Source organism: Zootoca vivipara, chromosome 8, assembly GCF_965207765.1.
Source record: "Zootoca vivipara chromosome 8, rZooViv2.hap1.1, whole genome shotgun sequence".
Taxonomy (NCBI): Eukaryota; Metazoa; Chordata; class Lepidosauria; order Squamata; family Lacertidae; genus Zootoca; species Zootoca vivipara.
In genome coordinates this window covers 26,837,591-26,853,882 of record NC_142591.1, presented here as the reverse complement: position 1 = coordinate 26,853,882, position 16,292 = coordinate 26,837,591, and the positions used below count along the sequence as shown (strand labels likewise).

General features: G+C 45.9%; 1 protein-coding gene across 11 annotated transcripts in view; it reads right to left on the bottom strand.

Annotated features, from left to right (window-relative positions):
- Positions 1 to 11,886, bottom strand: part of HIVEP1 (HIVEP zinc finger 1) — a 91,221-nt gene extending 79,335 nt beyond the window's left edge. For 2 of the 11 annotated variants that reach the window (XM_035124486.3, XM_088675176.1), the window contains exons 1-2: positions 8,483 to 8,667; positions 1,507 to 1,636 (exon numbers count right to left, since the gene is read on the bottom strand). In XM_035124486.3, coding sequence (XP_034980377.2) covers positions 1,507 to 1,552 — 46 coding nt within the window. In that variant the 5' untranslated portion in view covers positions 1,553 to 1,636; positions 8,483 to 8,667. Of the gene's footprint in view, positions 1 to 1,506; positions 1,637 to 2,508; positions 4,875 to 5,861; positions 6,661 to 6,716; positions 6,886 to 8,482; positions 8,668 to 11,284; positions 11,586 to 11,747 lie in introns of those variants that run through there. The other 9 variants (XM_035124485.3, XM_088675174.1, XM_035124479.3 and 6 more) reach the window with 8 other exon arrangements.
- Between the last annotated feature and the right edge of the window lie 4,406 nt (positions 11,887 to 16,292).

Below are 16,292 nucleotides of genomic sequence, written 5' to 3'. Positions count from 1 at the left end.
GTGTACGGTGCATTGAAAAATCCTAATATCTGAGTTACAGTTACACAGAGCAGATGGCATGCCCCATCTTTATCTAAGCAAAATATCAAAAATAAGATATTATACAGTGCATAAACATTACAGTGGCATTAGAGGCACAGAGATTCACAGTTGCAAATGTTTAGAATCAGAGTGCTAATCTCAGTGAACAAATTTGGGCTCAAGTTTATACCAGGAAGATTTTCTTAATTTAATGAATGACAGCTGTAGAGCAGCATGGCAGGAATAGCTTTTGAACATTAAAGGAAGTGACTGAGAAGGTACAGGGAATGCAACCAGTACAAAACCAAGCTTTGTAGATGATTTTCTTCCATCCTCCAACTCTATTTTCCACTGCAGTTACTTAAATCAACTATCCAAAATTAATTTAAGCTCACTGGCCCTAATCTGGAGAGCTGTATGTGTGATGTTCCTAAACACTTAACACATGTTCAAGGCTAATCAGCCAGACCAAGAGGAAGAAGGATCTAATTTAGTTCCCACCCATCCAAACAAGGAGCTGTGTGCACTGTCAAAGCTGACAGTACTGAACACCTGCAACTGCATGCATGGCTACTAAATCCAGCAAGGGAAACTGCATATGTAGCCAATCATTGTTGAATGCAGGGCCAGGAAATCTTATAAAAATCCAGGTGACTTTGGTGGCATGTGTCATATCATCTTTTGACTGTTCCTTCAGCATAGTTTAACTGAAAACAGGATGGCTTCTGAAAACAGCAAAATCTTTTTCAAATGCCACAGATGCTTCAAGAAAAACCTTAAGAAAGCTTATACTCAGTAAATGTCAGGCCACACACCTATTTTGACTTTAGCAGAAACCTGTGACAATTTGGCACTCTAATAATTATGCTTTTTTAAAAAAGAAGTTATCACCAACACCAGAGAAGTGATAAACTATCCCACTATCATCAGTTAAACAGAACCTACTTCATTAACATGCATGGAAAGTTTCTACCAGTCCTCACAAATTTCAGGCTACTTACCGTACTATGAACCAGCCAACAGAAACACAGAAGAACCAAACAGATAAGGGAAAGAGAGAGAATTGGTATTTCAACTACCTATCATCCATGTGTGTAAAATGCTATGAAACTGAAGCTGGATCTAGGAAAGAGCCCATGTTGAAAGTTTTGAGTCTGTGTGTTTGAAAGAAATGGAATTTGGATTACACTGCTAAAATGTAATTTAAGTTTTTTAAGTCCACTGATTTCAATGGGTACACTAGGAATATGACTTAGATATCATTCAATGAACATTTCTTCTAAATTATTTTAAGTACAATGATCAATACAGTATCTGCAAGCATTTCTACGCTGCACTTTAGCCAGCGTTCACCAGGCAATTCACATCAACACAAGAAAAGCAATCTAATTTGTTAAGGTCTATGATGATTTGATTTGATTTGATTTTTTACAATGGTTTCGGTTTTGTGTATTTTATCTTATCAAAGCAGAACTCTTTTCTTACCTCTCAGATTTCTAGGATTTATTTGTTTTGTTCGAGGCATTCTCATCCAGTCATAGGCGGTTTTCCAGAAGTGGAGAATAGACCGAAAGCAGCTCCATAAACATGCCAATGGGGTCAGTCAATCCACATACTGGGGGGAAAGATGATAAGATTAGGTAAGGTCATAAGCAGATCTAGAACTATCATGTTGATTTAATGAAGTTACCATGGGCTGCTATTAATCAATCACATTAGACTGGGTTAAACTTTTTACACACACAAAAGTCACTATTTCATACTCACAAGTTCGGACAGAATATTAGTGGTATGCAAAAGCATTTAGAAATATATATCCCAATCAACTATCCCACCCCCCAGTATCATACAAACATTTAGAAATGCCACAAAAGGACTAAAAATAGAACTATGGCAATATTCTAGCTTTACCACTTAACATGCTTTATTTATACAATACTAAGTCACCTGCTCAAGTCAGGACCATGGTTTAAAACCACACTTGCAACTTAGCAAATACATTAATCCTGACTTACTAAAATCATTTATTTAGAACAATCCCAAACTGAGTCAACTCTTTTGGTAAGAACTGAAATAGTTCTACTTGTTGCAATTCATAAATAATGTAGTATCTGGATAGGCTAGCCTATTTCCACTGTCATGAGCTATGCCTTGGCCTTCAAAACTTAACAAATGCAACTATAATCATGCTAAAAATGTAGTAACTCCCTGCTCAATTGGGCCAAAGGGTCATCAAATCTAGAATACGCACTCCTTCCAACAAGCATCTGTTTGACAACTTTTGGAAGCTCCAACAGGGCATGAAAGAAAGGTATTTCTTACAGCATTTAAAATGTTGTGGTCCAAACACAATATTTACTATATAGACCTAATGAGCTATCCAACTCAATCATACAATTTTGTCTGGCTGCTGTTTTCCAGGGTCTCACACACTATCCCAAGAAAAGAAGTGCTGACAACCAACCCAGATATTCATAGATTGCATACCCTATTGAGCTACAGCTTTTCCTTTAAAGTGCACGTGTGATAGGTGACAACCTGTCTTTTTTCTCTGGCAGGGTCCCTGTGCCTTTAAGAGCTGCAACAAGAAGCAAGAAAAAGGTGTGATGGGGAAAGGTAGATCTGAAGAACAGAATACCCTAGCGATAACAAGCTGACAAATGAAACAAAGTGCAGTAGGATGAATTCACTATATATATTTTGAAAACAAATAATTTTCAATATTTATATACCACCTAATGACAAAGTTCTGAGCAGTTCACAAAATTTTAAAACATAAAATACAATAGGAAACAAAAATCTATCACAGAATAAAGCTAGCAACAGAGAATGACATAAGTACAACAAATGTAAAAAAGCAGAAAAAGAATATCCATGACTGGAAAATGTTTTCAACTGGCACCTAAAAAGGTCATCAGACCTCTCTGGGGGTGCAAACCCCGAAAGGGCACTCTTTTATAACTTAGAGCTAAGCAAATATTTGCTTAGAAGCACATTCATTTCTCGCTTAATACAAATACTCATTGTTTTAAAGAAGGAATACCACTCTAACCCACACACCCTGTCACAGAAACACAAGAAGAGCCTGCTGGATCAGATGGTCCCTTCTAGTCCAGCATCCTGCTCTCACAGTGGCTGATGATACCCATGGAAAGCTTGCAAGCTGGACATAAGTGCAATAGCACTTTGCTCACCTGTAATTATAATACAGGTAAAAATACAACAACAACATATATTGTGTGTAAAAAAAAAAGTCACAAGATCTCTGCTTTGTGAATTGCTAGGCTCACCCTACTGGTCTTTGGACAGCATGTTACAAAAAGTTAAGAGGGTAATAAGTTGGCTATTAAGTTGAAACAGGAAGATCTTGGAGGGAGACAGAATGTCCTTTTTGTTTTTGTTTTAAATGAATGAGGGCTATAAGCAGTCAATCTGAAAATAATCAAGCAGGGTGGCCAGTGTCTGTACCTAACAGGCACACTGTCACTAACATCATGCAACATTTATTCATGGAAAGGATTGCAAATATAACATGTATCAGACTCCTTTCTCTTGGGTGCTATTTGTTTTAGCTGGATGAACCATTTTGTTGTTGTTGTTGTTGTTTAGTCGTTTAGTCGTGTCCGACTCTTCGTGACCCCATGGACCATAGCACGCCAGGCACTCCTGTCTTCCACTGCCTCCCGTAGTTTGGTCAAACTCATGTTCGTAGCTTCGAGAACACTGTCCAACCATCTTGTCCTCTGTCGTCCCCTTCTCCTAGTGCCCTCAATCTTTCCCAACATCAGGGTCTTTTCCAAGGATTCTTCTCTTCTCATGAGGTGGCCAAAGTATTGGAGCCTCAGCTTCACGATCTGTCCTTCCAGGGAGCACTCAGGGCTGATTTCCTTAAGAATGGATAGGTTTGATCTTCTAGCAGTCCATGGGACTCTCAAGAGTCTCCTCCAGCACCATAATTCAAAAGCATCAATTCTTCGGCGATCAGCCTTCTTTATGGTCCAGCTCTCACTTCCATACATCACTACTGGGAAAACCATAGCTTTAACTATACGGACCTTTGTCGGCAAGGTGATGTCTCTGCTTTTTAAGATGCTGTCTAGGTTTGTCATTGCTTTTCTCCCAAGAAGCAGGCGTCTTTTAATTTCGTGACTGCTGTCACCATCTGCAGTGATCAAGGAGCCCAAGAAAGTAAAATCTCTCACTGCCTCCATTTCTTCCCCTTCTATTTGCCAGGAGGTGATGGGACCAGTGGCCATGATCTTGGTTTTTTTGATGTTGAGCTTCAGACCATATTTTGCGCTCTCCTCTTTCACCCTCATTAAAAGGTTCTTTAATTCCTCCTCACTTTCTGCCATCAAGGTTGTGTCATCTGCATATCTGAGGTTGTTGATATTTCTTCCGGCAATCTTAATTCCTGCTTGGGATTCATCTAGTCCAGCCTTTCGCATGATGAATTCTGCATATAAGTTAAATAAGCAGGGAGACAATATACAACCTTGTCGTACTCCTTTCCCAATTTTGAACCAATCAGTTGTTCCATATCCAGTTCTAACTGTAGCTTCTTGTCCCACATAGAGATTTCTCAGGAGACAGATGAGGTGATCAGGCACTCCCATTTCTTTAAGAACTTGCCATAGTTTGCTGTGGTCGACACAGTCAAAGGCTTTTGCATAGTCAATGAAGCAGAAGTAGACGTTTTTCTGGAACTCTCTAGCTTTCTCCATAATCCAGCGCATGTTTGCTATTTGGTCTCTGGTTCCTCTGCCCTTTCGAAATCCAGCTTGCACTTCTGGGAGTTCTCGGTCCACATACTGCCTAAGCCTGCCTTGTAGAATTTTAAGCATAACCTTGCTAGCGTGTGAAATGAGGGCAATTGTGCGGTAGTTGGAGCATTCTTTGGCACTGCCCTTCTTTGGAATTGGGATGTAGACTGATCTTCTCCAATCCTCTGGCCATTGCTGAGTTTTCCAAACTTGCTGGCATATTGGGTGTAGCACCTTAACAGCATCATCTTTTAAAATTTTAAATAGTTCAGCTGGAATATCATCACTTCCACTGGCCTTGTTACGGTATTAGCAGTGCTTTCTAAGGCCCATTTGACTTCACTCTCCAAGATGAACCATTTTTATTAATCTGTAATGCTTAGAATAGTAAAATCTTTGTAAAATGTTTAGAAAACTGGGTTTTGGCCTCCAAATCTACATAATGAACAAACTGAGGACCAGCAAAATCTCAAGGGGGAACTCTGTCCCTTGTTCCCTGAAACAACTGTTGGGAGGGGCAGCTCCACAATCATAGTAGTGCAGGGCAGAGAGTGTGGTTTTGCAGCTGGCTGCACAATTCCCAGTCTGAGGAGTATAGTAGGGATTACTCCTTTTTCCTCCTCTTGTTGAAGGGGTGAAGAAAAAAGCCCTGGACATGTCAACTGTTCACCCTTTAAATGTTTTAATTGATTGGAATAGTTAAAAGGTGAGCCAGTTATTCAATGTTATTTTCCTGGGACTAGACTGCACTAAGTTCCCAAAACTCCCTTGATGGGACTCTCTCTCTCTGTGTGTGTCCCATTACTCTGTCAACTGAGCAAGGCCCCAACCATGGAGACTCCCATAGTACCCATCTGTTCCACAGGGGTACTATGTGATGTCAACAACCTAGAACAAATAGCAATGCCTACAAATTTCAGCCTCCTACTTATTGTAACACTCAGTACCACTGGTTAATTAAGCCCAACTACTGGATCACCAACAATTAATAATAAGAACTGGCATATGTTTGCTTAACAGTAATAATTCAGGGGTGTTTGAATACAACATACAAAAAGCACATTACATAATATTTACACTTTAAAAGTAGTACTTCCGTCGGCCACCAGCAGGATCCTCCTCCCACCTTCTCTTTTCAGACTCTGGGAAAGCATAGCAGGCGCAAGACAAACAATCATTTTAAATACGAAGAGATCAGGGATCTCTTTTTCCGTATTCATTAGTTGGGGGAGGTCAAAGGGAAGGACGGGAGAGGAAACCCTGCTTTGTTTAACAAGACAGTGTTACGGAAAAGATGGAAATGAGAACGAGAGAGACGCAATGACGGCGGGCAGCCCTGTGAGCAGTACTGTTGCAAAGGGAAAAACATGAATGAATAAAGAAAGAGGGTGGAGCTTGGGAAAACCCCTCTGCAACGCTGCACTGAACAAAGCACAGCACACATGCCAGGAGGTGGAGGAGAACGAGTGCAAACCGGGACCGACCCAAGGGAGGGGAGGGATCATCAAGAATGCCTTCTCACCACAACACAGCAAAGCCCAGGCGCGAAAGCCTACCTTGCAGGATTTGCAAGCGCCAGCGAATACAAACGCACGCAGCCGGGAAAAGGACAGAAGCAAACAGGAGCGTGCACGCAAATGCAAGCAAACACAAACCTCGCCAGCCGGAGCCGCCAAGGCAGGCAGGCTTCTCCCCGGGCCCATCTCTTTCGCCACCCATCCCCCGACTCTCCCCTGCCCCGCTGCGCTCCTTATTAAGGGAGACTTTGTGGAGGGCTGTCTGCCCCCGCCGTTGCAAGCAGAAAGGGCTCAGGAGGCGGCTCTCCAGTCTTATAGCGGGGATGTTTGCACAGCGTGCGTGCGCGCTCGGGTCCCTTCTCTTTCTCTCCCCCTACCCCGCCTCCCACCACCCTTCCTGGATCCCCCAGCAAACCTGCTCAGAAGGTAGCCGGAGCTGCTGCTGCTGCTGCTGCTCTTGCTCATGGCGGCAGCGCTAGCGCGAAGGAGCACCGGCCGCGGCGGCAGCAACAGCAGCAGCTGGGAAGCTCAGCGACCCCTGCGCGGCGGCGGCGGCGGCTGGGATCCTCCTCCACTTGACAACCTCCAACACAAACATGACCCGGCGCTAAACCCCCCTCCCCAGCATCCTCTTCTTCCTCCCCCTCTCCCTCTCTCTCAGACACACACACACAGTCTTCGCCACAACCTGATTCCGCACAGACACAAACACGGCAGCGCCCCCGCCCCCACACGCGCAGGAGGAGCACCGAGATCCCTCTCTCTCCACGCAACTCTCGCCCCAGCCAGCTCCTGAGCATGTCAAGATGGGCCAGCGAGACGGTTGTCCTCGTGAAGGGGAAGTGGGCGAAATCTCATCCCCGGCAGATGCCCGAAATCTCCAGCCAGCCTCGAGCCCATTGTTCACCCTCCACACCCGTTTCTGATCCGGCGTCAGGTGGCCGCACGGCGGTGCCAGCTCTGCCCTCTCTTTCCTCGGCAGCCCGGGGCCCTCGCCAAAAGCCTCACCCAGAGAAGCCGTCGAGGAGGACATCCATTCTTCCCACCTCCCCACGCCAAGTCCGACACCTTTCCCCCACCCCCTGCGTGCCAAGCGCCACCGGCTCTCCTCGCACATTTTCACCAATACACCCCCCCACGAGCTTCTCCCTCCGTTTACCTCACCACATACACACGTTCAGTAGTGTAACGCGCGTGTCAAATCGGCTCCCGCTATCTACACAGATAACAATCCCTGCACCTCGCTCCCCCTGAGGAACATTTCAGAAATTAGCCTCTCCACACCCGAATACTTTTCCTTTCACTCCACACAGCGTCAAGTGCGAGTGCACCCACTAGTGTTTTCCTCCCCTCAGAGAGACTCCGAATATCCCGCCATTTCGCAAATACTCTACGCGGCCACGCTTCGGTAGAAAGCCGCTGTTCCCAACCTTCCTCAGGGAACTTGTAATTCCTCTGTGGGGTGCCCTTCGCCCAGCCCCACAGCGCTGACCCCCCAAGAGGGGGCTGTCCCCCACCTCCCCTCTGACAACGCAAAACCACCACACACCGTCGCCGCCCCCTCGCTTCCATCCTTCGTCTCCCCCAACCCCAAATTACTCAAACCCACCTTCCCAGCCCCCCCATAAGCCTCTTCCCCTCCCCCCTCAGCGAAACCCTGATATGTGAAGGGGGTGTGTGAGAGCGAGTGAGATACTGTTGTGTGTGGGGGGGGGGTCACACTTAGGCACTAGGTGAGAAGGAAGTCCCTGATTACAGGGGTCGGCGGGGAGAGAAGGGGAAGAAGGGGGGGCATATGTGAGGCAGACACCGTGTTGCGGGGTGGGGGAGAGATTAGGGTCTGGGCACCCGAGTTTAAGAGATAAAGGTGGGGAGGAAGGCGGTTGTAGGGACGAACAAGCTGGAGTAGTTGGGGGGTGAGATGTGGGGCGTTGAAAGAAGGGGTCAATGGGCGGGGACGCGCCGGAAGGCGAGGGGAGCTGGGCAGGTCTCTCTGCTGCTGCTTCCCCCTTTTTTCTTTCTTCCTCCCCCCCCCGTCTCTCCGCGCCCCCCGCCCCCCGCGTTACAAGGAGGGGAGTGAGGCAAGCGCGCGACCGGCGGCTGCACCTCCGCCCCCCCCACGGGAAGGGGGGAGGGGTGAAGGGAGGGAGAGGAGATAATTGGAAAAGGGGGTTGCTTTACCTTCCCTCACTTTCTATTGCAGGAAGCGGGCCGGGTGACGTCAGCGGGTCTCCCGGGCCCCGCCCCCTTCGCCCTGTCTGCCTCGCCGAGGAGCGAAAGGGGAGGGGCTTGGCAGAGGGAGGGGGAGGGGTCGCCGAGGGGGTTTCCTTGTTTCCTCACTCGGGCGCGTCGAGAAAGCGTAGAACCGAAACTAAAAAGGAAGAAAAGTTTATAACAGGAAGGAGGGGGGAGGGGGGAATTCCTTCCTAGCCCGTCCACTTCCGCAACGCAGAAAGGTTTCAGAAGCTTCTAGCGTTTTCACAGCCGCGCGCCCCGACGCTGAGGGAAGGTCTGGTTAGGAGGGTTGCTGAGCACCTTCTTGGGCTTGCAATGCCCTCTGATCAGGTGTCTTGCGGCACCTTCAGATTAATCATTGGCGTCTATTTGGGTTAGGATCCCAATTCCCACCCCCGAAAGTTTTTATTACTAATTTGTTCTGGCCGCCCCCACTTCTTTTCAACAGGTATCCCCATAGTCTGCCAGTATTGTTTTAAACGAAGCAAGCGTCTGTACTGGAGATTTCTAAACGATTAAGGCATTTAAAAAAATTAACCTGCAAACTAGTTAAAAGAACATAGTGTTTTGCTAGATCAGATTAAAGCCCACCATTCTATTTAACAAGAAAGCCACCAGTCCACGAGTGTTAACAGTGGGGAGGGGTGATTGTTTTACATGCATAAAATCTAGCATAGCCTTGGGTTAAAAGCATAGGATTCCACGCAATTTTTCAATGGCACAACATGGAGAAGAGCAAAAGATGGGAAATTGTGGAAACACTGAAACACCGGTGGGAAGCAGCAGCGTTGGGTAGCTTCTTCTGCTAGCATCAGTTATATCTAGTACACTAAAAATATTGTAACTCACCTTGAACGTTCAAGAAATGAGTGGGGTACAAATCAAAATAAGTAATAAGCTAGTATGTCATTTGATGCATTATAAGGAGAATGTTAGGATATATAGGGGCAGACAGCAGGCTAATCACACAACCCTGTGAGGCACTTATATTTGAGTTAATGCTCCCACCAGACAGCTGAACCAGGAAAGGATACATTTGTGAAGCTAAGATCGGATTAGGCCAGCAAAGATAGATGCCAAGTTTGTTACCTGTAAGGCCTTGGTGGACAGAAATTCAGAATCAAGGTGAATTGTGTCAGACCACAAGACTAACTCCCATGACTCCTGACTATTAGCCGATAGGGAGTTGGAGGGCACCATGTTGGCTAGCCCTGAAAGTGAGAAACTGTGTCACGCAGTACCTAAATGATTATGCAGGTGAGCCCTTTATCTTCTAACATGGAGCGGTCCTGCCCAACGACCACTTTGACACCTGTGCAAAACTGCAGTGTCTACACTGCAAGGTTGTCAGGTTCCGAAGTGAGAGGCACCTAGACTTTTCTGTTAGATCAGTGTTTCCCTAACTTGGTTTTCCAGCTGTTTTGGGACTACAATTCCCATCATCCCTGACCACCAGTCTGCTAGCTAAGGATGATGGGAGTTGTAGTCCAAAAAACAGCTGGTTTGGGAAACCCTGTTGGATCAAGGGCAGGCAACCTGTGGCCCTCCAGATGTAGCTGGACTCCCAACTCCCATCAACGCTAGCCAGCAAGGCCAATAGTGACATCTGATGGGTACTTTAGTCCACCCATGTCCAGACGGTCACTGGTTCCCCATTTGTGTGTTAAACCACAGCACTGTGGAATACTGTATGAAAAATATTCTGCAAAAGAAAATACTTCCCTTCCAGTTTATGTTGCTATTGTCGAAAGGGGAGGGCGCTTCCACATACTTTTAATATCCTGCTATTAGTGCCTTCCAATATTTATTCTGCGTCAGGCATATCTTAGAGACAGTAGAGTGGACCATATTCTGTTGCAGATGGTGCTAGCTTCAAATACCACAACAGAGGGAAGTCAGATAAGGCATAATTTCTGCAATTGCCAGAGCTTCCCATTATGACAGGGACCCAGGTGGCGCTGTGGTTAAACCACTGAGCCTAGGGCTTGATGATCAGAAGGTCGGCGGTTCGAATCCCTGTGATGGGGTGAGCTCCCGTTGATTGGTCCCAGCTCCTGCCAACCTAGCAGTTCGAAAGCACGTCAAAATGCAAGTAGATAAATAGGAACTGCTACAGCTGGAAGGTAAACGGCGTTTCCATGTGCTGCTCTGGTTTGCCAGAAGCGGCTTTGTCATGCTGGCCACATGACCTGGAAGCTATACGCCGGCTCCCTCGGCCAATAATGCGAGATGAGCGCGCAACCCCAGAGTCGGTCATGACTGGACCTAATGGTCAGGGGTCCCTTTACCTTTACCTTTTACCCATTATGACCACCACAACCAACCCCCTTCACACAGAGCACATGCCATGGCATTGGCGTAGCCAGAATTTATGTTTGGGGGTGCAGGACTTTTGTTGGGGGGGCAGAACCCAGATATCTGTGACTCGATTGGTCAGTTAGCTAAGGATTTTTATTTACTTAATTTAGGGGGTCAGCTGCTGCCCCCTCTGCATGGCTACGCACATGTGGCATGTCACGTTTCCTCAGACCAAAGTTCAGCTGCGCTCCTTCCCAGCCCCAGCTAAGCGGGCACAGAATCGCGCTTCGGAGATCTTGACAAGTGCACCCACTTCAGTCAGGGAAATAAAGGCTTGAAGCAGTCAAGGCAAAACCTATCTGCGCCTCCCGTCCCGCACCTTTGCAAAAGAAGGTGGGGGGAGGCGGACACAAAACCACCCAGAAAAAACTCGACGGGCAAAGTTCTTACCAAGTAAGCGGAGCCTCCCGCGCAGATGCCCGTCGCACGCCCCCCTGCCGAGGCCCGTCCCTCCAACGCAGCCACACGCGCACCCTCCCATGTATGCACATAGCTGGGGCTGTTGCTGCTGACGCGGAGATCCCGGAGGTTCCTCCTTGTTGCTGCTGGAGGGTCATGCAGGCTGCGTCCCTCCTCCTCTTCGCCGAGGCGCCTCCTCCCCCTCCTGCTTCCTTTTGCCCTCGCTGGGTTTTCCCGTTCGCTCCCAGCCACGCTTGAATCCCCTCCTCCTTCCCGTGGCAACAGACCGAGCAGGCGGCAGCCAGAAATACACACCCCACAATGCAAGAGGGCGCCTCGTGGGTGAGGGCGCGCAAAGCCCGGCTTCCCACCCCCCTCCACCGCCACCCAACCCCCCTCTCGCTCCCCTCCAGCCTCGCCCAGCCCGGGCCGCGAAACGGAGAAATAAACTCACCCCGGGAACAAAAAAGAAAAGAAAGGGAAAGTCCGCGCTGGGTCTCGCCGGGGAAGTTTTCACAGAAAACGAGCAAAGCCGAAGGCAGTCCCCTCCGCGCTTGGAAGTGGGCGTGAGAGGAAATACGAAGGGGAGGCGCCTAAGGCTCGCTTTTCTTTCTGGCTCGCTCCTACCCGCGCTTGCTCCCCTTCTTTGGCCCTGGCTGGGGTTTCTTGGCTGCGCTCCTTTGATTGGTTTGCACCCTCGGCTGTTTCTAGGGATGGAGCGAGTCGGGGGGCGTCTGGGGCGGTTTCCTTCTGGGCAGGAGGCGAGGGGCACAGCAGTGACGAGAAGTCCTTGCTAAGCAGAAAGCATTGTTATTTTTCCAAGAGGATTCCTGCAACGCGTTGCCCCGGGTTTGCAGCCGACTCGGTTGCATGATGCTAACGGTTCTAGCACTGCTTTACGAGTTATCAGATTATATGTGTGTGCGCGTGTGTGTAGAGAGAGTAAATTAATGCTGGTACATTTCCAAACAAATCTCAAAAATTACTCCGAGTTTACATTTCCCCCCTTTTAACTTGCTTAAAATATTTTATCCTATCTTTCTGTAAAATGGCCAAGGCAGCTAACAGCAGCCAAAGCCAATAAAAGGATAATTTATTTCAAACTTTCATTCTGCCCCACCTCCCCACACACAGATTTTGCATGGCATAATGTGATTTATTTATGCCACCCCGTTTAAGCCTTTGGACCACCAAACTCATCTCTTCCAGACTGCTTTTACTTAAAAGATTTTAGGTGTTGATTTTTGAAAGTGCTTCTGTTTAAAATGGTTTTATGCTAACTTACTGGAAGAAAAACCATCTTAATTGTACCTTCTCTCTATTTATAGGAATATAGGTTTACCTAGATGGGTATAATAAAGTCTGTCAGTTTCAGACATCCCATAACATCTCAACTCTCATTCTCTGGTATTTTGGACAGACTGAATTTTCCTGATACTGTACAATTAAGCATCCTGTTACCATCAATAAATGGGCCCAATCAAATCCGTAAAGGTCTATTTCTGTCCCTGCATAGAGAGCCAAGCTCTTGGCTTTGTGCAAGACCCAGCCCAGTGTTTGCATTAATCATACAAGGGCTGCTGTATTCTTTCCCTCTTGAGCTAAGCCTTTTTCAGGTGCTCCACCTCATGTGATAACCTGTCGCTCATCATATTACAGTTGGCATGCCTGCAGCCCTCTGCGTGCTCAGTCCCAACTTCTGCAGGAGCGAGCCCTGTCTACTTACGCAGCCCCCCCCCCTTGCAATTCAGAACCAGTCTTCCAGGGTTCTGAATTGTACAGGGAGCCCCCACAAATAGAGCAAGCTTCCTGCTGCAGAGGTTCAGCCCCAATGAATAGAAGGCAGGGAGAACAGCCCGATTGACAGGGAGTATGCTTCTGTTCTCATGACGGTAATCAGGCAGGAGGTGGGTTGGGCGGGGGAGAATAGGCCTCAATCTAGTCATGCTCTTTTCTGTTTTGTTGGGGAACATTTTATACACTGATAATTGTAAATCTCAAAAGTAAAGAATGAGTTCTACAACATAATTCCATTCATTCAAGAGGCTCAAGAGATTTCTCAAGGCCTTCACATGAATAAAGTAGATTAGGATTGCTCTAGACATACGATTTGAAAAATACTTCCATTCACATTTTTTGAAGTATTATGGTTCTGAGGGTAAGCTTCATCGTGTTAGGCAGCTTTGAGACTGGAGGCGGGGAAAACATGCATTTGGAGGTTATCGTTTAGGGGGAAAGACAAGGGGACAGGATAGAGATGCATAATATTACACTGCTGTTGAGAAAGCGGAGATTGTTGTTGCTGGCATTGTCGAGAGACAATGGAGTGTGCCTCTGGAGGTGAAGTCAAACTGCTGTGTTAGCAGCACCAAAATGACCTCCCCAGGGCGCAAGCCTGGGCAGTGTGTATAGAGGTCCTGGGCTGCCCAGATGACAAGACCCCCCCTCTTTGCCTCGTTGAGGTGGCCCAAAGGAAAGCAGAGCAAGACATTTGGCACCAGCTTGGCTGCAGGAGCTGCTGGAATGAGGGACTCCACTTCAGATTCGTGTAGGGTTTACTCCTTAGTCTTTTCTTCTCCTGAAGATATCCTGCAGGGCAGCAAGGGTTTAGAGTCAGCGCAAGGAGCTGCTATCGGGTGCTGCATGAGTGCTCCATCCTTAAGCAGTACTGAAAACACTCACCACCTATAATAATAATTATTTTATTGTTTACACCCCACTCATCTGGTTGGGTTCACCCAGCCACTTTTGACCTAAGGATCTTTTAAAATGGAAATGCAACATTAAAAAGTACACAAGCATTGGAATGAGGGTAGCTGTGCTGCACTTTACTATGTCAGAAGCAATATTGAAGACATTTCTATGAAATATAACCACCAGCCATACAGCATTCACAACCTCAATGGATACACTGTCTGAAGGATTGTTTCCCACCCCCCAGCAACAAATTTAGAGATGAGTGCAACAGGCAGGTTGATTTATAATTAATTTGGCATCTCAGATTAATCTTCTTGATGTCTGCTGGACATCCAGAAAATCAATCTAGGATTTTGAATTAATTATGAAATTAGGTCAGGCTCACTGAATCTCAGGGCTGATTCACACACAAATGTATCATCACTCGATTGCCCGTGTCACAGGGAAGGTGGCATCATCTGATACTCAACTTCTGTCTGCAGAAGCTCCACAGTGACACATGTATGTGGAAGTCACCTCTTGATGTTGCAGTTAGTAAGAGAAGTGCATATGTGAACTATCTCAGAGATTACATTTGCGTGTGCCTGACTCTCATCAAAAACTATCTTTACAACACAGACCAACATTCTCTTGACCCCAGTCCCACGGTTTATGGATCATCTGATGCCCTAAGAATGAAGTAGATCCAAGCATTACGTTAAAATATACAGGTAGGTAGCTGTGTTGGTCTGAGTCGAAACAAAATTTAAAAATTCCTTCAGTAGCACCTTAAAGACCAACTAAGTTTTTATTTTGGTATGAGCTTTCATGTGCATGCACATTTCTTCGGATACCTGCATGCACACGAAAGCTCATACCAAAATAAAAACTTAGTTGGTCTTTAAGGTGCTACTGAAGGAATTTTTAAATTTTGTTAAAATATACGTTTGTATTCCTTTAATATTAATAGCCTGTTTAAAAAACCCAAGACCTTACACGACATCATTTTCTCCTGGCGAAATTCAGTCATGTGTGGAATTCACATTTCTTGTTTTCCAGTGTTTTATATTTTATCTCTCAGACTTCCACTGATTTCTCAAGGTCTATAAACTAGAATTCATCTGAACTTTGGCTTTTCCTTTCAAAAGCTCACATCCATGCCCATATAGAATCTAACACAACTTACTGTACTTTTTAGCCATGGTATTTGTCTGGCTTTTGTTTGTTCAAGTTACTCAATCGACAGGTTCCTCAGCAGGTTTTGTAGCATTTCAATGCACTCAGAATGTATCCAGTCCAATCATCCACAGTCCGTACCAAAACATTAGTAAGCTATATTATTGAGATGATAATGTGTCAGATAGAGGAGAGCTGGGATGCCCAAGGATTGCTATGATAGGAGCAATTTAGATATATTTCCCCCATGAATTTTTTAGAAAAATCATTCTGTGGTATTAGCTTAAAACGGTATTTTAATGCTATACTTTCCTTTCATCTCTTGACCAGACAAACTCATCAAGTGCCGGAAGATAAAATCATTGAGCAACTCACAGAAAAGCCCAAATCAATTCTATAGAAATCTTATGACTTCAGTAACCCATCGAGATCACAATCTGTTACATCATTGATTTTTCTTCTGCATATGAACAAGGACAATGATTTTAAAGCCGTAGCAGGGGCAGGGGGAAAAATGGCTAGACTCTTCTACCATATTTGTAATTTTCATTAGTTGGGCACTTAACATAGTTGTGATAATGGAAAACATAAGGCAAATTTTAGTAAACGTTCCTTGTGAAATACCAGACATGCAGAGAAAATGCATGTTTCCTGTTACAAAATTAAACGTTAGAAATGAAAGGGTTTGCAGCCTATCTCTCTCAAAGTGAAATGCAGGCCCTAAATGGGTGTCTTGCTGTGGTCTGTCAGAAAGTAGTAATAAGCCGTTTTGAAGGGTTGAGCCTGCATGTTTGTGCCATTTCCCACAGTTTGTGTTATAAAGCTGCTAGCTGGTCTTCAATTAAATAGAGAGGGGGAGTATTAAACCACCGTACATATGTATTATTTCATTTCAGACCATCTTTGCATCCCTTTCTCCGTAACTGTTAATTTATTGCAATGATTTAGTACCCTGACAATTTTACTACACCTAACATTTACTACACCAGTAATACACTAAGCATTGCAATGGACACAGATGAACCCCACCATCCTTGCCCTTTAGGCTTCTGAATCTGATTCAGAGCTCCGCTATGCACACCTTTTATTGTTTAGCATTGTATTTTTAATAATGGCTGATATTCATTTTTTTTCCAACATACTTTTT